Source organism: Opisthorchis viverrini (assembly GCF_000715545.1).
Source record: "Opisthorchis viverrini unplaced genomic scaffold opera_v5_23, whole genome shotgun sequence".
Taxonomy (NCBI): domain Eukaryota; kingdom Metazoa; phylum Platyhelminthes; class Trematoda; order Opisthorchiida; family Opisthorchiidae; genus Opisthorchis; species Opisthorchis viverrini.
Genome location: NW_008751679.1, coordinates 2,768,354 through 2,794,263, shown reverse-complemented (window position 1 = coordinate 2,794,263; position 25,910 = coordinate 2,768,354). Strand labels below are relative to the sequence as shown.

General features: G+C 40.3%; 1 protein-coding gene across 1 annotated transcript in view; it reads left to right on the top strand.

Annotated features, from left to right (window-relative positions):
• Positions 1-1,219: 1,219 nt before the first annotated feature.
• Positions 1,220-25,910, top strand: part of T265_02057 (hypothetical protein) — a gene marked incomplete at both ends in the record, with an annotated part of 96,853 nt that continues 72,162 nt past the window's right edge. The window contains one exon of the mRNA XM_009166205.1: positions 1,220-1,249. Coding sequence (XP_009164469.1) covers positions 1,220-1,249 — 30 coding nt within the window. The remainder of the gene's footprint in view (positions 1,250-25,910) is intronic.

The window sequence follows — 25,910 nt, the reverse complement described above, 5'->3', positions numbered from 1 at the left end:
TGTCCTTGAAATTCTATGGTAACTTCTGTTAAAACTCGCGTAGAGCAAAAACTATCGAGCGATTCATAAAAAAACGAAGATAAGTAGTCTTTGCTGTATAAAGACAACCGAATCGTAAGACGACAATTTAATTAAAAAATACAATTTATATATTGTCCTTGAAATTCTATGGTAACTTCTGTTAAAACTCGCGTAGAGCAAAAACTATCGAGCGATTCATAAAAAAACGAAGATAAGTAGTCTTTGCTGGTATAAAGACACCGAATCGTAAGACGACAATTTAATTAAAAAAACTTCACACTTTGCCTCCGATTAATTTTCAGAAAACTCTGGACCATATAAAAACACTCGGTCTATTAGAAATCTAAAATTCTACAAGGCAAGCACCTTTGTCTGTTGAGCTTTGTAAGCTACTGCCCAACTAACACGTATTATTCGGTCTTATTTCCAAATATGTGAATGGAACCTACTGATCATCCGTAGGTCACTGAATCTCACCGTGTACGTGTTAGTACTGGAACCCACTCAATGTATAAAGCTACGTAGAACAAGTACAAAGGCGATGGAGCTTTTTTCACCATCATGGTTGTATTCTCTCAAAAGATAGAGTTACATCGAGCAAAAGCACATCCCGAAAAAGCCTAATCCATCCCATACCGTTCGACTTTTCCTCAGAACTCAAACTCAAAGAATGGAGCGCCCGGACTGTTTGGAATGTTAAAAGGTGGAAGTGAAATATTTGATGCAATATCTTTAAGCAGCTGGAATGATCCGTAATGGGCTTCAAAGTAGTGGGTGTACGATCTAATCATTTGTTTACACTTCTTCGTATTAGGTGTAAAATTACATGATGTTCTAACTTAAATCTCCGTTTGAATTTTTCGGTGGAGGAACAGTTGTGGTTACGCATGAATGTGTTAGAGAATGAGAAGTGTACCAAACACGAATAGGTTCTTCCATATTCGTAACATCACCCAACATAAACCGTCATACAACAACTGTGTTCGCTGGCAACCCCAAGCCCGTGTAGATTCAGGCTGACTTCCAGGTTTGATCATCTGGGATTGAAGCCTACTGGTCACACGAACATATGTTTGCTACCTGATATCTGTCCAAGTCGATGCTTAACAAATATAGATATTTACATTATCTTACGGGAATAACAGACCTGAGGGAGCCCACTACTTAAGTGTTGATTGCATTTCAGCGCTGGCATATAATGAATAATGAAAATCTAGTGAAACCTCCGGTAAGTCAGCAAAGTCACCTGTTAAGCTTGCCTCCTGGGAACAGCAAAAACAAAAAAGATTATTAGTTGTGAGTCACGCTTTGTTTCCCATAGTCGCAACTGACAAACAGGGAAATCCACATCCCATTGATTTATGCACTGTACATTAATTTAACTATGTTGTATTGGTTGCTGATCAGGTGACTGTCGACTTGTTCTCCGAGCTTAAAAAACTGGCTTGCACTGGTTCGTCACCATAAGAGGATTCGTCATCAGGGGGTCACACTGCATACCCTCGATGTTTTCCCATATGATGACGAGACGTTCACAAGCCAATTCCAAAGCTGAGCGAACAGATCAATAGCCACCTGATGAACAACCGATAAACACACCCAAGCTACCAATAATTAAACGTATTACTAACGATGTTGCGGGCAAAATGTTGCAAAATGTTGGTGATAAATAGATTGCACAAATGCATAGCGCACACAGCTTAGGGATTCAGGTGTGCACGTCGATATTTTTGTTGTATAGATCTTCTCCCAAATAAATGTGAATCCTCCATGTGCAGAAGACTTCGAAATTGTTGCTCGTCATCTCCCAGACAGCTACTATCAACATGTGCGTAGGTATTGAGTAAGGCAAATGACATCCCAAAGGGGATGATTTGGATAAATTCTGTAGTTCAAACCTTCGAAAACCTGCAACTCACCGAAAGGTTCGCTCATTAGCAGCGCCAGAATGCTACCCGGCTAATGTAATCTACTTTCACTTAAGAGTAACATCACTCGGGAGGAACCACATTTAATGATGGAACAAAAGTTCAATGAGAATCTGATGAATATTCTTAATTACGCGGGTGGAATTTCTAAGATTCGACGTGTCAATATTAACTATCATCTCAAGCGCAATTTTTTCTAAAAGATCCTAGATTTCTGTCTAAACAGGGGATATTGGATTGTGACTAGCATTATCACGAAATTCAGTGATTAACTTAGAGTTCAAATTGGTTGAGATTTTCGCACCATACTTTTTTCACAAGGCCTGGCTGCTATAAGCTCGCATATGAGATCACAGCAGCCAAGCCCATTGGTGCAAGTTCCACCTCTTGACTTCTGTCCCGCTGGGTGCATCGTCAGATTGAGCTAAATTCTTTCAATCGAATTTCTGATACAAAAACCGTCTCAAAATTCAACTAAAAGTAGTCTTATTGCTATAAAACATTTTTTGTTACATACAAGGCTACGCTCGTGGAGCTAATGAGGTACTGAACACTCAAACGTTCATGTGAAATTCCCATTGTGAACCACTTTCAGGACAGTCAGGGAAGTACGATGAATGATGGAAACGTGCACATTTGGCCAATGCACGCACGAACGAGTGCATACCCTAAACCCAAGCCACAATTCAAGTGAGATAGAATTGGGAGCAATCTAACAATATTACGATTGATTTCGTCGACGAAGTTTTCTCCCACACAAGCCAAGAACTTACCATGAATAACAACCACGGGCGTTTCATACTTTGGGTATTTTATGCGTGTTACGTCTACACTATTGTGAACTACGCAATCGTACGCATTGTGACGTAAAATAGAATTTCAAATTGATCAGATTTCCTCTCAACACCTGAGCGCTTGTAGTTTATCGCTTGCATGACTGGCTTTATTTCTATGACGTACGTTTGTCTTCTAATTCTTGCGCTTTGTTTTGGCCAAACCTTGTGAACTGATCACAACCTAAATTTTCATCAATTCAACTACGTTAGGTTTGCGTTCCGTCATTCAATTACCCCACCAGTGTCGGTCAGGAAAACAACGAATCATGGTTTCAGTGTGTTTTTGAGTATCAAGTAACTACTTCTCTATCGTTTTGATTTTTTTGGGTGTCAGGAAATGTGCGGCAGCACCGGGCACTATGGATAGCAGTACACCAGTAGGGGAACCAGGGTCAAGCTGACTCTACTGAGACATGGAGTGGAAGTTAAGCACTGGGGTCATATAGCAAAATTTACCATTCAGTGGGCCAATAACAAGAAAACAATGTCTTCTAATGCCCCTGGAATAACCAAGTCATCTTCATGTTGACACCATCAGCGAAGCTGCCACAACCTACTTTGTAAATTTTACCTCACACATGTCCAGCTCGCAACACCAGGTAGGCCGTAGCCAGGCAGTCCGACTAAGCAGTAGCAGCCAAGTGGCCACTCAGGTGAAGTACTTACAGGGTTTACGGCCAAGTGCAGTCAAAGTTCACATGAACCCCAATCAGAGAGGTGAGAACACCTAAGAATGTCAACAGCCGCATTCAGTTTACGATATCGCATCATGGCCTGTCTTTCGTGGACCTTCTAGATCAAGATCTAATAGTGGAAAACAATACTATGAATGGTAGAGGATGATCGGTCGTATGTCACACCTCGCCAAACCTCAATCGATAAGTGCAACTACTGCTCAACTGAATCCGGCTCATTATATGGGACTGTTTTATTTAAAACCAAAATCGTGCAATACGGTCTTTAGCTGTTCGCATCTGACGAGAAAACAGCATCTCCCTGGGTGAAAACGCTGCAAATTTTTGGCACTGTCTAGGGCTTCCAACGTTTTTACCCACTAGATAGTTTTAAATAACTATTTTGTATTCTTTCTAGCTAGATAACCTAATAACTTCGAGCCCAGTAGGAACATGGTTCAGCTTGATCGTGCACACCCATGCTATTTTCATACCAACAATGGTTTGTTTCTTGGAATCACTAAAAAGCCTACATGAAGCATCCGTTGATACCATCTTCTCTGTGTAGTTCTGATAACGCACGGGTCAACTAGGTAAACATATCCACCAAATATAAGCAAAAGAGACTTGGAGGCTGTACGGAACTTCGGCGGCCAAACAGGTGAAGACGGTCTGTACGGTCTGTGTGACTGTATTACAAGAATACTCATCACTAGTTCATTTACATCAAAGCGATGGTCTAGCTCATGAAGTCTATCCTCTTTAAGTGAGGTAGCCCTCAGAGAAACTATTATAAAGTTATCCTGTACGGTGTCCTAAGTACCCAGGAGTAAAAACGGGAATGGACGTAAACCAGCAGAAAATCAGCATCTTCTAGTGTGGAGCACAAAAACAATGGTCACCTATTAATGGATACAAAAGCAAAGATCTTATTTGCACGGAATTTCTGAGAAAGTCCATTGCTTTCCTCGATGTTTTTTGAATCCTTAACACAAATGGACATATTCTATTGAAAGAGTCAGCCATTTCTGAACCAGTCTTTATTCAGATACTGGGCAAGTGCTTGACAATAACAAGACATTGGTTTCATCAACAATGTATGGCGTTATACTGCTTAGAGAAGCATACATGCATGACATTGATGGTCGGTTCGCGTCGAAAGAAGTAAAGTTATTTATGGTGGGGTAATCTTTCTTACCTTATGAACCATGTTTTATGAGGGCCGTTTGGGTGGGCCATTCAGTAAGCTGATTAGAAGGCAAATTGTTCACAGCTGAAAATGAACGAACCTGTATATTGGGTTTATAAGTTACTAACTCAACAAAGTCGCAGCGGTTGCGGGCAGGTGCTGCTATTTTAAGTCGACTGATATTAAGGTCAGAACCGCTGTACGAATGGTTCACTCTACTGACCTGAAAACCAACAACCCGTTCCGTCCTCCGCAGTTTTTAAAATCTTTCCATTTTATCAGAACTGTGTGCGTCATGTCATTCTTAGGTACACGCTGTTTCGGTGAAACTAGACACACTTTAAAGTATGAGGTTGCTTGTGGTGAAACATGAATGGAGCGGTTATGTGCTATCCTTTTTCGTGGATACACAGTGAGTGCCCTTGTTCTCCTTTAGGCGGGCTATGTTGATGAGATAATAATTTGGCTCGTTAACACACTTCCGAGGCTGTAGCTGGTAACCCTTCTAGGCAGGGATGGCATTCTGCGTTCTGATTCGAGTCAGAATCGCATCTAATCCGTTCGTGGGCTAACCGGCTCGTTTTTAATCGTCCATGCCATTCAGTTGTTACTCATCATTACGCTCAATCATCCGGGCTACAGTCCGATTCCAGTACTCCCTTAAAACAGCTGTATTGATGCTAACGAGTCGGCGGTCTATCACATGTGGCGGTGTGGGCTGGACTAATTTAAGTACGCAGGAATTAACATTTCCAACGATACACATCAGTTGAGTTTTGAGGAGCACCTGGATACCTGCACTTAAAGGCGGGAACACCACATGTGGTGACCGCCGGCAATATTTGGACGAATAAAGTGTGGGGAATAGGGTCAGCATTTGTTGTACGGTCCTTCTTTCTGGGAAATATCTCTGTTCATATTAATATGGATGTGTTTACCAGTGTCAATAACACTCAAAACAAAGATTGCAACACTGCACCTACCCTTTGGATAGCTTCGCATTACAACTGCTCTATCCGAAAATCTCGCAACTCATTGTCTGGATGCCCTTCTTTAGCTTCCCTTGCATTGTACAGCCTTGACGAATAGAACTCCAGCGTGCTGAGTCTGCAAGCCTTTCGCAGTACTCAAGTCCGATCAGCGTGATAGAATGACAGATTTCTATCTGTATAGATAGATTTGTATAAACGATTATTATTACAGGCACAGAAAGCGCAGTGAGATAGTTATACAACATTTTACTCTTCATTTCATGGTTACTTGCCAATGGGACCGAAGACGTCCAACACATTGCTAGCAATATCAGCACAAACTGCAGCCCCAAACTGCAGATGAGATAAGGTGCCTAGTGGATGCAGAAACAAAGCATCAATTTAGAAATGATAGGTGCCTTTATTTCACCAGTTAATATCGTCAAATTTAAAACCAACATTATAAATTGGGACTGATTTCAGCACGTAGAATAACATAAGTAATTTCAGGATTGCGCGGCCAGATTCTCGAGACTATCAGCCTGTAAATGTAGTCTTGATCGTCTCAAGTGAATTCCAAGTAATGTTCTAGTTGCTGAATAGAATACAAGGCAGTTAAATGTAAGGGAACACCCGGATAAACAAGCATAACAAGCTACATAGACAGCGTCTCGTCCCGTGCGATTCCACTACACGCAATTTTCTTTTCATGTTTCCTTACAATGAGGTGTTCTGCACCGTACAATACACATGAATTACTAATTAACGCGCAATGAGTTCCTGTAAATTTTAGTTCTATTTTGGTGCTCGCTGTCGGAACTACAATGTGTAATATGGTACATAGCATAACTGAATGTTCAGTAAACATTTGAAAATGCAGAGCATCATCGAATTTGAAAATGTGAATCCTAAGATGAAACAATCACTTACTGTAAACTAACTTATGTGGACAACGATGCAAAAGGCTTTAAATTGCCAGGGTACACAAACATGTGATCGAAATTCAAGTGGAGTTCATGCCTAACCCGAAGACACTAAGAAAGACCTCGTCGTTAATAGCCACTTGAGAAAAGCCGGGATGCAAATGGACAGCCAGAAGATCTGGCTAGGTGTAAAATATTTGGTCTACTCCACTAGCATTTACACTACCTTCAGTCATTTCAAGTACTTACCCCGTGATCAAGGAGACGTGCTATGATTTAAGCATACTCACTTTTAACCAAATAGTTGGCTTATAACTTCAGTAATTTTAGTCAGTTTTACTTCCATTCTGGTAGATTGTTTGTACCTGTGCATTTTTGAACTGATTGTCCTGCCTATTTTTATATCGTGACTCTCAAAAGCATTGCAATAGCGCAAACACCTAATCATTATTGTCTAAAATTTGTGTTCGGTTGTTGAATTTCCGTGTTCTTCGACTTAACCCAGGCTACTTTCGGGAAACGTATCCGCGCCAACCCCACAACTTAATAATTCGTTGATACTTACATAGCAAGTGCGTCGAAAAATTCATCTAAAGGTATGTATCTAGTAATATTCACTGTTGTTCCCTCCTAGGCAGCTCATCAATAGTCTTTAGCTTTAAGAAGACGCAATATCCAATTTGGTAGGTTAGATAAGGAATTCTTATGTGAGTTGCCTGAAGATCATATTTGCTACCTCCCCCCAGTTAACTAATATAACGACCGGAGAATCATCGACACGAAAACTGGAACCAACCTGGATCGCGTGAACATGCAGTAGTCTGCTTCGAGGAAGTCACAAAACTCGTGGCTCATAAAGAAGATATTTTGGAACCGACAAGTGTCAGGCTGACATCCATCTTCATTTATCAGTAGGATAGCATAAACAGATTTCCTAATATCTCTCTTGTCACTCCGTTATCTCACTGATTTCTGACGTACAACAAAAGCGTTACTGTGCCCGCAGTTGTTGCACCATTGAATTGTGGTTCCTTCTCCCTTTGTCAATGAACCAGATTGTTTGGTTTATCTTTAGTTGTTCTGATGTATGCTGCAGCATGGCGTTTGGTTGTCGCCGAGTTGAAAGTGCCATGGGGTCAGCGTAGATAAACAGGGGCACCAGTCACGTTTGCATTATTATCAACAAATAAGTGTACGTAGTCTTCGCAAGAAGTGCGAAATTTTCAACCAACGTAAACTATGCGAATTAATTGTGCTGGCCCAGACCATACGACCGATTTATGATAAAAACTGGATCAAATGAATCACCAAGTGAAACAAAAATCACTCAGTCTGTATGACCAGGATCGAGCCCACAACGATCCAATAAGATGTGAAAATCTTCAAATATCAGGAGTCATGATCGATTGATATCATAAGGATAAGGATAAGAGCACAAAACGACACACCTCAAGTAAACACTGCATAATTTTTTCAAAACAGATGACCAGTGATGGACAGCCGGATTTCGGTTGTTGGTTAACAACGCCTGAAAAAGGCAACAAATCTGAATCAGAGAGCTTACCATTCTTTGACGCCCGAACGTGCTTCGCTTGTGCTTACAACATAAGCTGAAAGACCAAACAGAGATGCTAAACGAATGTAGTTGTCCCATTGTAAAAAGTGATCGCCTAATGAACAAATATCTCTTTTGATTGGTAGGATGGCGTTCAGTTTTGTCTAGGTTACAGGAAATTTTGTTACGGTGCTATGTGTAGATTAAAACAAGCCTTAGTATCACCACTACCAACCATTGTTTCCTCGAAAAATCAGTAGACATAATACCAAAACACTCTTCTCTTTTAAAAACGAACAAGTCCATGGATCCGAAATGGTAACCTCTAAAATATAGCTGCTTGATTATATTATAGTCACAAAAAGTATGTAACGTTCGCTTTCAAAGAATCGACAAGGGAATCAGAGAAGCTCGATTAAAGTTATAAACACGAAGGAAGTATCCTGAAAACCGGAGCTTACCGTTGGTAAACAATAGCTAATACAGCGTAAACTTGCTGATATTTCGCTTATCATGGGTGGTACTCATTAACGACACAACGTTTTATCCACGTCAACAGAAATTTGGTTTTTTTTCCTCCTGACAGGCGAACGTGGTATTCAGACGGGAGCGTTTACACCTAGACAATCAGCCAATGTGCATCGGCTAGCGATGACGTCCCGCATAGTCTTCACCTACAAACTGCGCATCAACAGTGAAAAATAATTATTCTGTTTGGATGACCGCACTTGCGCTGTTTTCACATTGATAGCACCAGTTGGACAGATCCTCGAGTACGTTTACCCCTGGTGTGAAAAAAATCTCAGCCAACCCAACTGCCTGTCTGGTGTAATAACCTGGAAACAAACCACTTACCCCACTATTTCTAATCAAAATATTCCACCACGTTTATAAACGTCTTTCAGGACACCGATTCGTTCAACCGATCCATCGTGTCCAACGATCAATCCAGGCTTTTGCTAATGCACTACCATAACTTAATGAGACTCGCCGTTGCGTGAAGCGTACATGATCTCATTAACGCTTCAAAACCTCACGCTAATGTCCGATCTATCGATCTGGTTCTTGGTGCCTAATTGTATCACTGACAATCAAAAGCACCCAGTTACCAGTGGGCCTGTGCTACGTCGACTGCGTCCACCTGTTTACCTCCGCCACCCTGCGAATTGCTGTTTTGTGTAGTGCGCAGTAAAATAAACATACCAAAGTTTGGAGTGCCAGAAAGTACGCGTCTGTTCCTATATACATCTCACAAAAAAGCATAATATCTCATCAAGCAGTTATTGGCCTGTTTTGAGAAAATAAAATCTAGGCAGTAAATTCCCAGCTTCAGAGGTGGCTACCATAATTTCAGATCTCATTGCACATAGACCTGTGACTTCCATCACGTAAACCTAGCCAGTTACGATGCCCATGGACGATGTGATTCATACTTAAGTGTGTCGTCCTATATTGCAACCTACTTGACATTAGACGCCTGTGAAATGTATCTTTACGTTAACTGGCCCGCCCACCAGTTTATTAGTTTATTCAGAACAAAAGGTAGGAAATTTCGGCGTGTCAAAATGCCTTCAGCTTAATTTGAGAGTCCATTCAAGACAATCAGAGAACACAATCCAGTGAACCACAAACATAAATCACACTTCACGCGTGTGTGGAAAGATTGTCAGTTGCCTAGAAAGACTGACCACTTGGCGTCTCTCATGTTTCATTTGAGGAAATTGCGGTTAATCCTCAAACCAACTAACAAAAAACATCTTGAAATCTACTTCTGTCCACCTATTAATTGGATGAAGTAGGGCTCACCTGTCCATTTTTACTGGTACTTAGATAGCCGAAACGTAACACAGGTGAGTCTTGGCGAGGTAACTGTGGCTGCTTGCGAACGTATATCCAAGGACTGAACAGCGGGCCCTGATGAACGGTCTGTTTTTCAAGTAATACCTGACTACTGAGTGAAGTATACCTATTCAGTGCTGGAGTTGGCCGGTTACTGTATTTGCAAAACGTACCTGACAGTTGAGTTTTTGCTGTTTGAAATTTCGCCTAGTTTGGCCGTAGCTTTCAACCACATTCTATTCTAGGGTACGTCCTTTCTTGTCACGCACATCCGATTGCCAAAACAAACAAAAAATATAAGCCAGGTGTAAATCAACGTAAAACATGAAGTTCGGTACTAATAGTTTAGATTCAGTAGATTTTAAATTTCGTACAATTGTTTATATACGTCCAACCCATACCGCTTTACAAAAACATTTCTACTACCCGGAATGACAGCAACATTAACAGAATAAATGACTGTTTTTCTAGGATCGGTGGTTACAGCGTGCAAAGTCCATGATAAAAGATTTGACTTAAAAATTATAGTAGTTCTCCGAACATTGAGCATTTTTTCGGGTATATACGTTGAATGTACCTTCACCAAAACATCTGGAGACTGACAAGATGAAGTAGGTGATGGGATGAATGCATTAACGCCAGAAACATCCTATCTATTTGGCTCCTGCATACACTTACCGGGAACTCCGGTAATCTATAAATACCAGCGACTTTCACAGAGCAATGATAATCGCACATAGTGCTGTGTCTTAGCCAAAGTGTCGGTTAAATTTAATAAACAGAACGTACGACGCCCCGGAAACAAATTTAATTGTTCGCAGCGAAATATTAGTGCACAATATTTCCCTACTTTTTTCCGGGCAGTTCAGCTAAGATAGTGCGTGGGAATATTTTGACGTTTTTCAGAAAACTACTTATACAAATGAGAAATTCCCAAGGGGTGTTATTTTGAGATACAAAATTTAATTGGAAACAACTGACAAAACAGTGTGTTTAATTGGATTCACTTTGAATACATCAAAATGTGTTTCCAAATCCCGAAGTTCCCAGGGATTGGTTCTGTCACGAACAGTATTCGGTGTTTGAAATTAATTGTGATTTTAATAGCGTAAATTTTGTGCAGCGTTTTTCCGCTTCAGAAGCACACTATCTAAATTTATGTCTCTTTGCGTGTAAAAGATGGATTTTTATTAAGAAACTTAACCGTTTTTTATTTTACTGTGCTTAAATGACGAACATCAACTTACTTTCCCGAAAACTTTATACTTCTATTCGGAAAATATAAACCAGTAAACAATATAGAATTTTGGCATGCGGTGCAACTTATTGATTTAGGCCATGCTAGCTTCTGTCGACGAGCACCGTTGTTGCGTTTTGGACTGTTAATAAAAAGTATTTTAAGAAAAGCACTTTTCTCATGCAAGCTATTAAATTCGGCAAAAAATTCGCGAGTGAATTATGGCAAGAAATTAAGCAAATTGCCTGAAAACTATCAAAACATAACGTGTAAAATATCACAGAATATAAGATCAACATTCCCATCACGTTCGTGTGGGCTGATCCGGCAAATTTATTTCGATGAGTCCACACTAAACGGATAAAGCACTGGACTCGTTTATGGCACTTTTAAAAGTTCGACTGTAGTGCATCTCGTTGATCGTACAGCCATTTGAATGACATAGAATGTGAGATGTGAGGGTGTTACCACCACTTTACCAGCACTCTCTTAACCTATATGAAATGTTGCACCTGAATAGGCGAAAAACCTCAAGACTTGATGACATCTTGAACAACGATCCAGTACTTGTAGTGGTTAGGTCTTTCGATAAATCAGCCTGTCAGGACTCCTAGTCAGATAGCTCCGTGGACGAAGAACCTGGACAGTTCTTGGTTGACCGTATATGTTCTCTTAAAGAGGCCTTTCAAAGGACACTGATTTGAGTGTTATCACTAGAAATACAGCGGCCAGATAACCAGACACATAATCATTCAATTGAGTCGTCTGGAAAAATTGGCCCGAGACGCAAATCACGGGGTTGCGACATCAACTGCCAGAGTAATCATTCAGCGGACGGAAAGCAGAAAGAGGCTTTTCAGTATTGATTTACCAAGAGGAAGGTATACGGGATTGTGCATTGCGATATTTACCAAGTGCGTGAATTCTATTTCAACGCATTTGAGAAGGCACGGCTTTTGTCTCAAGCTGTCTGAACCATAGTTCAGGTCACAGTCAGATCACGATGCGTGACCTGCATATAGTCATGTATGTTTCCCTTACGGTTCCACGATTTCTTAGTGCGGAGGACCTGGAAATTCTACTTGAGATTCATCCTATAAGTGGGGTTAATCCGAAAACAAAAGCACATCTGTTCCATGTCCATCGTGGATCATCACCAGTGTGCATCTCTACCTGATCCATGACCTCGTACAAAAGAGTAATCCACATGTTGCGTTACTCCTTCAGCTGGTAAACTCTCACACGAGGAGCTAACTAATACGAGGTCGTGCGGTATGGACCCTACGATCGACATATTGTTGCAGCTACATAAAATGTATCTATCAGCCGCTTCTCACTGAGCAGATTTACTTTCAAACTTGAGCCTGAAGACTACCAATTCGAATCATTTTGTAGATTATTAAGGTGTTCACCACTGTTGACTCCTGCCAAAAGTAGTTGCTCGACGCATTTGTGCGTACACTGATTTCAAAAGCGTCAAAATCTCATAACAATATTGTAAACAAATACGGCAATTTTTTTCTCAGGTGAAAGTCGCGAATTACCTCAAGCGAGGTCGTTTTCTTGATCCATCTGCACGCAATCAGATGACCTGCAGTTAAAAACAAACGCACGTGTTCAGAATTAGTTTTAACATATTTATCGCTTATTTATTGGCCCAGTCACCAACTTTGCCTGTACATTAGAACCTGGGGGTGAAATAAAGTTGACCAGAAAACAATGTTTGGTGAAACACGATTAGAAACACGAACGAAAGCCGTAATATGGAAAGTCCAACAGCAGATTCCTTATTAGCACCACAATGTCTGTGTTAAGGGTTAATTTAATATTTTAGATTACTCTTATCTACTGAAAATTGCCTTCTTTCATGGCAGTTGATTACACCTTAGCCCCAGTATGGACATTCTCGCTGGTAGCCACTGATTAGACATTGACTAGCATATGCGGCTAGGATAGCATTTCTATTAAAGACCATGCACTCCGTGTCAAATAAGGATTTAGTCAACCAAGAGCGTTTGTGTCATGCTACTGTAGTTTTGTAAGGAAATCCAGTGTATACCGTGTATTTGAAAGCAAAAAATTAATGTGTAACAGTCAATCGATTGCAAGCTACAACAAAATTTAATCATGTCCATTTCGTTGAAACTTTAATGTTGTCATACCAAACGCAGATCAGGGTAGGTTAGGAAAAGGAGTGTGCAAGAATGGCGAATGGATAAATGTAACAGAATGGAATATTGTATGAAGGATGTCGGATTAAACGGTCCGACTCTTGTACACAGGAGTTTAAAACCAGAACCATGTGGACCGCTAAGTTTTCTGTGTGAACTCAATATCCGGCACTTTTCTGTAACCCGAGGCAGTAGCTGTCCCAGGGAAAGTGTTAACGGTGTACACAAATGTCGCGCCGCTCACGTTATTTAGCGTATAGTGTTAAATAACGGACAAATAAAAGTTAATTTCACAGTGCCCGAAAGTCCGAATAGTGGTTGGGCTCACTGACAGATCGGTGTAATTACCAAACCAATTTATTGAATAGCTCGTTCGTTTTCGGCAATTAACGGCGGCACGTCGGTATGAAAAAGAACTCATTGCCGTGACGTTTTTTTGTGGCTGAATAAGCTCTATTTTTTATCGGAATACGCATTTAACACTAATAACCCGCTAATCTACAAAATATGTGTTTCGAATTACAAAAGCGGTAATACATTCAGGCTATGCAAATGTAGATGCTAAGTAGATACCTTCTTGATTGATCTCCAAAAGCCGTACAATAAAACTGTCCCTTATAACTTTTGGAGCAAGTAAGACCAGCGGGAGTGTTCGGGGAGTTTAAAAGCCAAATTGTCTAAAGTTTTTCTTTGGTTTATTGACTAGAGAGGGAAAATTGTAAGACTATTGGAAATAAGTATGATTTGTGATAGTTTCGTGTTTTTCTACATTGGAACTTTGTTCATAAAATGTGTTCAGCGTTACCATCGACAAACTTTCCCACTTTTGATGATAAAGTCGTAATGTGAAACTATTAACCCCTCGTTCATAGACTATTCAACAACATGGGCATGATCGGATAATTGACTTGAGCGTTGGACCATTTATTCAGGGCACAAAGCCCTCAGTCAGTTTGCACGGTGGGTGAGTTTGAATTACGTGTGATGCTGTGTTCATCAAGTGATTGATTTGTTCAGAAAATATGGCTCAGTAAACAGTAACATGATTTTATCCGTAAATGTAGTCGATATTGCCGTAGAAAATGTTAACCAACAAGAACTGAACATTGAGTTTGATCAGCGGCTTGTGGTAAAGATGTGGTGTTTCTGAGTTGGAGCAATCTTCGCTGTTTTACTTTTTTAAATCTAGGGCGCGAATACCACAAAGCCGGGAGCTTGATCTGATCATGAAAGGTCTGCAACTGTTAACTAGAGAATTGCCTGACCAGTCGCTAATTCCGCGGCTCTGGAGGACAACCCTGTCTTTCTGGGATGAATATTTCATGGTCAATCACTGTTGATGTGGAATCGCCTAGATAGCAGGACTGCGGCTTCGGTAAAGTGAGAGCTCAGAAACCCCGTTTGGTTTCGAAGAATACGTCAAAACTGGCTTGCATGCGCATGTGGGGACCGCTGGTTACTTGGCTGGCTGTAGCCGACGAAAATCGGCTACAGCCTACACGACTAACTGCGTACGGTATTATGCGGCAAAGCTTTGCCGAGTGAGCACCCCAAGGCTAATCAAAAACATCAAACATTTCGTTCATTCTAAGGCCGGCTTGACAAGCCATGTCCATCTTGTGACATTCGAACGATGCTTTTCGTGATACTAGGTATTGCTGATATGGTTGATCGAATATCAGTAGCCCAGCTATGTTAAACTTGGGTAAACAAAAGTCCCATCAAAAGGAGTAGTCAACCGGTGTGTCCTGCCAACTCACTAGCCAAACAGCTCCAAACTCACCCCAACCTAGTTTAACCAAATCATTGATTGCACTACATCGCCTTTCAAGTCCAATCCTGAAAGATCATTCGCTAGGAATGAAACTCTAACATTTGTCCAATGGTCAGAATACAGCTTCATCATACCAACAACGGTCTTACTGGTTTTGGACCTCCTTACTTACATACACTGGAAAATAAGTCTATCGCCGCTGCCGCAACCAAGCTCACTCTCCGCCAGGCAATTAAAAGCGAATTCGCCGTGGTCGCCAGTACTCTATTCACAACTTATGTAACCAGATAAGTGAGAGGGTTGGCCGAAATATGACAGACTTATGACCACAGCTCAAGGAACTATCCATCCACACTGGTTTACCAGAGGGTGGATAGTACGCCTACCATAATCCAAGTGCTTTGTGGCTGGACATTAGAGCAGCGCAATAGCATTGTGACGTCTCTCTACAACCCTGTAACGCTTAATATTCTGATGAAGCCATCTTATTTTGAGAACGTCTTTTGTCCGGAAGTCTTTCATCACAGGGCAAGTACACCTTTCTCCAAGCTATCGTTGTATTTAGGGTCCTATTTGTGGTGCGGAAGTTTGATAATAGATTTCACAGATAGTTGTGCAGATCAAGCATGGTCGATTGCAAGCCAAATTTCTGGAGCCGTTTAATTCCTTAGACACTCCGCCTGTATGATTCCAGTAGGTGACTTAAACGGTTTTTCAACATAGCTGATATGACTGCCAGTATAAAACACAGTCCCACTTCGTACGTCTTTTTGTTGTAACAAACCACTGCTTTCATTGTAGCTGGATTGTTTTTCCTTGAAGTCGATAATGCGCATTATGTAAACGCGTCATGTTTTCCTCCAAAATGAGCAAAAAGCGCCAACTAGGGCGATTGGGCACGTTGTCATTTCGGGACTATCCTCCAAAAATACATACATTTAGTTTTCACAACACACGAAGACAGACCGTAGAATTTGGGCACTTCTCTTTGTAAATCTTCCAAATACTCAATGACAAAGCAAAAAAAGTGTACAGGATAAGCGAGTCTTAACACGAAGATGCAAAAAAATCAATGCATATCCTTTTTGCCAATCATGTTTGTATAAACCGTGAACTTTGCTGGTATCTTATTGAATTAGACGACTGGCATAAACAGAAACCAGTTATGGGTACAGCTGGCACAAACGATTCACGCCAATCTGTCTGCATCAGTTTTCAACTATTTTTCATCAAGCGCAAAAGAGTTAGAACCGCGCGATTCTCCGGAGTCAGCAAAGGCATAATCGGGGCATGGACTCTGATGCAGCGGCAGCTTTTGGATTCCGTTAAAATCTTGCGAGAAAATTCGTCATCTAGTTCAGATTTTTCATCCTAGGAGTGGAAAAACTGGAGATCATGTAATATGGAGGCACGCAATAGACTGACATTGTCCACTTACTACTTCTCGGTTATTGCTTGCACTACCTAAACGATCCCCCAATAGAAGGCTCAATAATCAAACGACAATGCAGGTATATCAAACAGACGCTGAGCGAAGGATAAACACATTGCGTATGGAACTCTCAAACGCCGGCTGCAAACTGAATGCCAACTGCAGAACAGTTGACTTATTCAGGGAGGCCCAACTAAATTCACAAGCCAAGAATTACGGTCTTGTGATTTATGAACAACATGCAGTACCGCATGAACAAAATGTGTATATGAAAAGGACATAAACCTAGAATGATGGAAACTTTTCGTGTAATTGTTGCACGGATTGATGCAAATCGACGTGAATTACCCACAGACGTGCACGCACAGCACATGGTAACGCAAGTGGTCGGATCGCAAGCAGGAAAATTTCGGAAGAATAAAGGTTTTATGTTAAAGGTCGAAAGTTCGTGGAAGATTTTGAATTGGCATCTGAATAGTTTAGGAAGACACAGAAAACGATAGGTTCATTCAAGGGAAGTGTTTAACCGAGAGAAAGGAGGTACATCAACATTATACTTATTCGAAACAGTTTGTGTGCGAGGATATTTTTGGATTCTTGGTGAGAATTCTATCTTCTAGGTGAAGTGAGTCTCTAGGGGGCTGAAATCGCAGATCCTATAAATAATGGCAGGACTATAAAAACTTTGTTCAAACTACTGTCTTCTGAGCGGCTCTCGCGCGGTTCTGACATGCCTGCACTGGTGGGGCTTGTAAAACGTGCTCAAACCAAGTGTTCAAGCACTGAAATTCAGCTCCCATTAATATGCTAGCGTCATGCAAATGGACCCAAATTCTGCTAAGGGAGACGCTACTTACAAGTGGCGTGAACGTTTCCAATAATTTGCATTTGTATGGCGCCTTAAACTGAAAAAATCATGGAGGGAAGCACGGAGCTCTTTCGAAAGTTAGTATGCCTACATTTTTACCGTCATCATTTGAGATGTGCTCAGGATGCACCAGTTGGTTAGCTGTGAAAGTTCTACCTAGTGTCAGATGATGGGTTTTGGAAGTCTTATCCAGCCAGAGATATGCGATGGCTGGCAGAAAAAACGGGTTGGCTGCCTCCAAATTTGATTACAGCTAATAAGAATAGTCATGCCATGACACCAGGAGAGATAAACGAAATAACAGCGATGTGATTATAATCGTCAACTTTGCCCCAACACTCCTGTTTCCAAACGAAGCTGGTTGCGTGCGATAAAATATTGAAGATACTAATAACTTTTCGTAGAATTTTCCAAATCAAATGCATATGCTTGGTTCCCCACATTTGTCGATCGATTTGGGAACGTGGTCATATGACAATCTAGAATTCATTTCATTTAATTATATATTGTGCATTTACTTAACTGTACAATCAGTAGTAATTTATTTTGACCGTATATGACTCGATTGTTTCATAGCTTATGAATTTTGCAGCACTTATAAAATCCATGATCTGTGTCTTCGAGCGTATTTCCGGTATCATCATAATTATTGCACATTTCACACCACAACTACCATTTCTTAAGTTTAACCTTGTTGTTTAAAGCTTTTTAAAGTTTGTTGGGGTTCTGGTTATCCAAAAGAATGAACCTTGAGGAATGAATCCACGAATGTCCAGTTGGCAAAGTTTACACATTTTGTCCGCACCGTGACATCACTGAGTAACATGTTTTCCTTCACGATTAGATAGCCGAATAAGCTTAATAAAGTGAACCACAAAATATTGATTCTGGCGTGTTGTGCAATAAAATAAAACTGAGCATAATAGAAGAGCGAATGAACAATACTCGGTTGTGATATGTTTCATTCTAAAATAGGAAATGCATTCAGAAACAGGCAGCGATAACTCACTAACGGAGTATCTGAGGAAACCTGTTTCGAGCAAACCACTTTCAAGCACAAGCTACTCGTAAAGGTTTTTGGACACAATTGCCCATATATGTATGACTTCCGTTTGAATTAAAATTAAAATTTGATTTTGAGCAAGAAAGAAATCGAATGGCCCATTCCATCAAATCAGACTTGATTTAAGCTTTATCCACATCGCAATATATTTTTACTGTTTACTCAAAATGTCTGTATATAAAATGCAAACACATGAGTAACGAGATTGTTCGCGTGAGCATTTTTTGTACAGACTTATCACTTTCTGGCTCTCCTTACAAGTGAATCTAATCAATCCGTCGAACAGTTCTGAATTCAAGGCAGAAGAAATTATTCTTCCCGGTATTTCACATTATCTACATCGGAACTTTTGTACAAGTTTTCAAGGTCATGTCGCCTTAATATCCTTGATTTTTTTACACTGCTCATCTTGTTCAAAAGAATTGTTATTTGGTTTAATTATGGTTGATTACAGTAAATAGGTGTTTTTAGTCATTCGCTCTCCTATTGCTGAGCATTACAAACTCACGTTAACGGCTGGCTGGTGTAAGGTATTTTGTCACACTGTTTGACATCACCAACCATCTTTATTTTTAAAGAAGCAGAAGCCTTGAAGAATAACATTAGCAAAAACTTTTATTTCCTGTATTTTCAATAGGACAGAATCCTCACAACAAATTACTGTACTCCGTCGTGTTTGGCGAAAAATGCTTGCAACTATCCGAAAGTTTTGCTCCAATCCATAGTTTCTTTTGTCGTGTAGGCCCATCACACAGACAAAGTATGCCTTTATTGAAGAACCCAAGGTCACCAGCTAACTGGAGTATCTAAACCATTAAAGATAGGAATATCTACTGTCGCATTTATTTTAAACACTTCCATAGCCATCAGTACACTTACCTTAAAAATTTGCCCAAAATTCCTATGCTAAACACCACACGTAGTTGGCTAACGATGCACTAACCTCACGTAATTTCTGGACGTCTTGTCAGTGTCGGACAAACATTTAAATCCTTGACGTCATACAGGTCATGAATAATATGATTAGATTGTTTGCATTAATTCTGGCGTTTAGGCATTACTGAGAACATACCAAGTATATCTACTTAAAATGCGCGATATTTTATAAGACCGTATAAAGTTATCAGGTGGTCAACCAGGTTGTTGAACATTATCAAAAGACTTCAACAAAATACTGCTGTTCTAAGGTTGCGTCCCCAGTAGAAGGCACTGTAACTGTCCCAATGCTTTTGTTTCTTGTTGAAACCTTGTTCCAGTCGGAGAGAAGCTTAGAGCAGAGTTCTTCACTGCCGCTCGGAACATCAAAATGGTCTTTAGCAATGGAAACCTCTATAGGGCTTCCAATATAGTCAAACTAGTAACAAAATTAATGTCCGGTTTGCCAAACGAAGTAGAGGAGTACATATGAAAACTTGGTGCAAAAAAACGTTTTTCGTTCTATGCTGGATTAGGTTATATACTGTCAACTTAAGAAACTCCGCAATCAGTTTGCAGCAAAAGAACATTGCCTGAAGTTCGGTCGTGTTGTTCTGGAGAATAATGCAACTGGTTTCAGCTCATTTGAAACGAACGTAATTTTCTCCGCTGCTCGTTATGTATTCCATTTTATTAAATTTTGTTAAATTTCATTAATCTGGCTGAAAATGTGGCGTGGAATGATATTATTATGCTTCATTTCTGTGGGGATTGATTCAAGACTGAGGACAAGAATTTCACGAGAGTATCGATAAAATATTATTAATATATCCAGGACATTTGAGCACTGTTTCTGCAGACGTATGAATCCATCCACATAGTTACTTTTAGTATTCTCGTGGTAGTAAGCAATTCTTACGAACGAAACACCAAGGTTTAATCTCTTTCAGAGTTTTTGTGAGGACCGCAGATCCGGAAATGTATAAATTTTATCAGGTTTATGAGGACCGACGGATGAGTAAACAGAACCATTTTGGTTGGCCTACAAAACCAAAGCCACTTTTATCGATATGTTTTCATCTAAGGCAATATGCATAACTGAATATCAGGCAAACGTCTCTACTTGGGCACTGTCAATAACCCGGTAATAAATGTTGACAGATGGTCTTGAGTTTAAGGATCGGGTGGTTGACACAGATTTCAACAATGACGTTAAAGCGTGAGAGAATGTTGGTATACTTTACTAGTGATGTTTGCAATATGTAGAACGATGACACTTCCAAAAGTAGCTGGTAGACAAGGTATTGTCTGCTACAATCGTATCAGTATCAGAGCAACGCCCGAGAAATAGTTTATTTCTAACTCACAATAATTAGGACCAGTTGTTGAGTGAAACTGTACCAGGGCAAGGTTGTCTAATCGAAATGCAGCATTTGTGCAGATGTTATACCGGAAAGGGAACACATATGCTGTCGTTCCCTGAAATCAAAATAAACCGAACACACAGCTACGCTAATATACCAGTTCGGTGGCTCGTTGGTGTTCTAGTTGATTCAAACCTGGAAAGCTCCCAGTATAAACAATGGCTGAAATGCTTGACAGATTAATGGGTCCCTCGTGAAAACAAAATTGATTTGCAAACGAGTGTACTTCTTGAGAAAAGGTTGATCCAGTTCACGTGCATCCGGGCATACGGTAAGGTTAGTCCGCGCAAAACATTTTACCACTGTGGTTTTTTTAATCAACCAGTCACTCGCGAACATAGTTATTAAGCCTGTCGGAAACAGTGCCAGAACCAGTTAGCCATATTAAATCTTGATATTTTTTCTCATGGTGCCTTTGATGATTAGTTCATAACTTGGGCCAGTTCCCACACCTTCTCTCCGGTTTCACGCTGACTATCAACCGTATCGAAGAGTTGCTTCATTTACTCAGGCTCTAATGGTGAAGGTATCTAGTTGGATAAGATAAAATGCAAATAAACACCCTTACTTGCTCTTTTCGGGATATCTTCTTCATCAGCACTAATGTTTCGGAAAACGATACCTCATGCCTTGGATGTTTGAAATATATTACACATAAAAAATCAACGTGAGCACTTTGACCGCTGAAAATGCAGTCTCCCTCTGGTTTGGTGACTATACTTTATTCAAATAGATGACAACTGTCCAAGACGAGTGTCAGGACACGCCCAGACATGAAAAAGCACGTGCGAAGAGTGATACACTCCCAAAATCACGATCGGTACGACGCGTATTGGATAGCAAGTGTTTTGGCGGAGCTCACCAAACACGGCTTAGCAATGTAAGACCCGTGGAGTGGGGCTGAAATTGTTCACGCCCGGAACACCCCCAGTGGCTGTACGGAACGAACAAGTGAACCAACATATTTGGCCATTTAGTCACTCATATATTTACTCAGAATCTCTGTAGGCTTTGTCCTGACAATAAAGCAGTGTCTAGGGTTCTCTGTCTTCTCCTTATCGCGTAGTATGACAGAGTCAGTGCAGGCGTAACCAATAGACGACCACCCACGATGCAACAACGGGTAAACTGCAGAAAACCAGAAGTGGAGGATAAACTTCATTAAATATCAAAACCTGATCTAATTCGCACTTTGTACCTAAGTTAATCACCCCAAATTTGTCCAACTTTCAAGCAATTAATTTAATTAGTTGCAACATTTCGCCTGCCGGTGATGTATATATGTTCCTGTACATATATTTATATAATATTAAAACATATATAGGTTTGAATCGCCTTTCCATATTTACATTTTCCTGATATCGTATATGCTCTTAACCGGTGTGCACATTAGGCGCGTGAAATCCTGTGGATTAATGATCACTAATCGTGGAATGTTTCGAATGAAAAGGCCATGTATGAGGTCGTTTTCAATATCAAATTTGTCTGACATCTGTTACGTTTGGCAACTAAGAAAGCTTCAAGGTTTCTGATAGAAATAAAATGATTTGAACCCTGCCTAAATGAGCACAACTTGGAAGTTATTTTGTGAATCATTTGATTCGAAACCATGTCTACTCGGTATGTTTTTAGGAAATTTTCTGTATATGTTTGATAGTTGGAATACATTTTTCGTTGGCACAGAAGGCCGGCTAATTTAATCAATTTTTTTCATGAAAGGCAGGTGCTTTCTATGGGTGGCCGTGATCAGTGTACAACTCTTCCTTGATACAGGTAAGAAAATAAGGAAAGTAGGATGTCCTGACCTCAACTTAACGAAATTATCCCCATTGTTGAGCATGCAAGGAAACCAGTGTATGCAACGCATGCTCTGTTAAGGCCATCCATCGACCAACAGGATAATTGCCACATTCCAAGCACATACCCATCTACCTAAGATTGTTTGGCAGACAAGCACGTTCGTGGTTAGTTGTCTGAATCTGCCAAATGAGATATTACGAAATCGGTCCTGTCCACTGATATCGGACAACTCTTCATTAAAAACACAAGTCTTGTTTGCTGGGCATTATGTTGTTCCAATTGCTCCTTACGGGAAGGCACTTTTGTGCAAAGATCTTATTATTGCGCATAATTAATAAAGACAATTCCAGCTGTACAGCTGTCAGTATCCCAATATATTTTTTTAAACAAAAGTATGATCACACGAACATTTTACCATTGTATGCGGCAACTGAACATTTTAATCTCAACAGGTGAATGTCAGAATGGGATCTGTATCAAATCATTTTTGAGTAAGCTGTAAGGCTATAAATACTTGTACGCACAGTGACTACGAGTGTGCGGTACACAATGAGCTGCCGCTGACAACTAGGATGACAAAATGTAGATCTCAAAAATGTTGAACCACCGCGAAGTAAAAATGTGTTGGTCTACTTTTTAGGTTTTGCTTCCAGGAGAAATTAAGATTGGATTACGAAGATTTGGAAAACACTTGGGAAATTCTTCTGAAAATACTCCTAGGTCTTACAGGAAAACGTAGCACGCGACTGACGCCCGATAGTCTAGGATCCTCCTGATTTTTCGGCGGACGCCTTATATCTCCGATGAAGAGCAAGTCTTTTTATGACAATCTATGCTAATCGGGTTTCTCAGACGTGAATGAACAAACTTGATTAAACAAAACGATGCACAAAATAGAACGGATAAACAACAAATTAAAACAATATCCGGAAAGTAGTGAAGGCGCAGAACTTTCTATTTCGTGGTTCTGGAAGTTAAATGTGACGCGTTGGAGTCTTTCGAATCGCAGGAAGACGTTTCTGACTACAACCCACCGGCTGAAACAACTCCAAATCCAGTGACAACGATGCCTTTAGAGAAACATAAACTACTCATTTCCGGTGAGAAATGATTGCCAGAAAGCCCACATGGTTTGAGACCACGCTAGATACTTTTTAATTATATTTTATTCTATGGACTAAACGCTACTGCCTTAGAGTAAAATATTCCAGCTGGATAGCCACAGAATTGATATTATTTATCTCCATGTTTGTACTGAAAGTCACCTTATTTGCTCACCCAGGAAACTTAAAAACCGCTGTTTATTAAAAATTTTCAGAACAGGAGATCCCCATCAGTCTTAATATTTTTATGTGGGACGCACGCAAATTAGCACGAGGTAGGAAGTAAACATAAAGGTACCAGAAACTTCAACAGACTTGAGCGAAATTCATTTATTTGACTCAGTTCTGTTTAGATAACGAAGAACAGTGCGCATCGCTGCACTAGTACTGGCCAGCTGCTGTTGCAGGTGATGGAATATTTGACCGAATAGCATAAACTATTTTGATCTGTTATCAGTACTTCTAATCGCACAAGCCTTTTTTACGTCCCATTTATCTAGAATATCGTAAGGAAGTTCCGTTTGATATTAGTGTTCACTTCTACCCAACGAATGGGTGAACACCTGTGTCCTTAGGTGCACTTCACGGCGTGATTGCGTTCACCGGTTCACAAGTGTGCACGAGGACCGAAAAACTGCCAAGTAATCAATAAGTTTATAGAAGTTCCTTTGCTTAAGCACTTCTCAACATTCAGCATCTTAATGTTCATACCGATTCCAAATGTTTTAGTAGGAACTCATAAAATAAGTGCGAATTAGACGAGTCATCCGCGGATGTTATTCAACACAATCCTCAGTAAGTGGCTTGACTACTTTTTGTCATGCAGCGCGTTTTGTTTGGACGATTCAGTCACTGGTCAACCGTTGCCACTGTTGTTCAATCAGTGAAAGGTTTTATCGTACAGCTGTTTGCGTGCGGATCGGCCACTCTCGCTAATTCCTACCGTGCTGAGTCAACACACTAGTAAAAGTTCACACTGATCGTAAGGCAGAAACCTTTCTTTCCTTATAGAAATAATCCTCGGAATTTCTCTCTCTTGGGAAACGTAAAAACAACCCATGTTGCGATAATTATTGCAGTAGAAGCAAAAGCAAAAACTGTACCTCCTGGAAAAACGCCCCTCAAAACGGGAACGCAAATTCATTTTATTCCGTTTATCCGTTTAAACTTATGCGTAAAATGTCAACAGTCCATATCATAACGGTACGTAAACGAGCCCCCCGTGAGCGCAAGTTTCATAAGTCTGGCTGTTCGATCCAATCGTCAATGTTCTGTCCATCGTGAATATGTCCGATATCTTCTGAATTGAAATTCTAAAACTCAGCACCACTAACATTTCGTATTAAGGTTTCATGGCAAAATGACCGAAAAATTAAACACCTAGATATTCTTAATGACGTGTAAGGATGCGAGATATTTTATATGGAATGAGCGTCCCAATTATTGCCATGCACAACCACATTACCCAGGAGAAATGCATTGTCCTTGTTAACCCCCCCGTCAACAGTCGGTCTGGATCTACAAAAAACTGAGTTTGCAATTCCTTAAAAGTGAGTGACTTTCGGATAGCTAGCAACGCCCAGACTATTGTAGGAAATGTGCAAATTTGAAGGAATTTTAGGCTTTTTCTGTTGTTTTTTATATTTTACTTCCGATTTTCCGGATAAATTTCAGGTAATTTTTGTCAGAGCTGTTGGATCATGAAATTTGAAAGGCCTTAGTGATGCGCTTTTACAATAGAAACGAATATTTTTTTCAATAAATATGAAACTTCATTTATTTTCACATCTCAGGAGAAATACTTTTCTTATACAAGTGGAAAATGATACCATCAGAGATTAGCACCCCTGGTGCCAGAGGCTCGTCCAACAAATTTATGAATCACTTATTTCACTTGAAAATGCAAATCCAATCAAACTTACACCCAGTGGTCTTACTTTGCGTCACTGGTGACAAACTTGTTTTCACAGCTACAATTTTCAGCGCAGAGGCCCAAAGAATTATGTTCTTCCAAAAACGTTGTATGAACCAACCAAATAGTGTTTATTTCCCCAAAGAATGAGAGTGTTTTGAACAAAACCGAATCATTTACAATCTTAAGGCTCAATGCTATTGGGTGTGGAGTAAAGCGGGTTAGATTGGTGTGATATATTGCGTGGTGAAACCACAAACTCATGTATTTTCAAT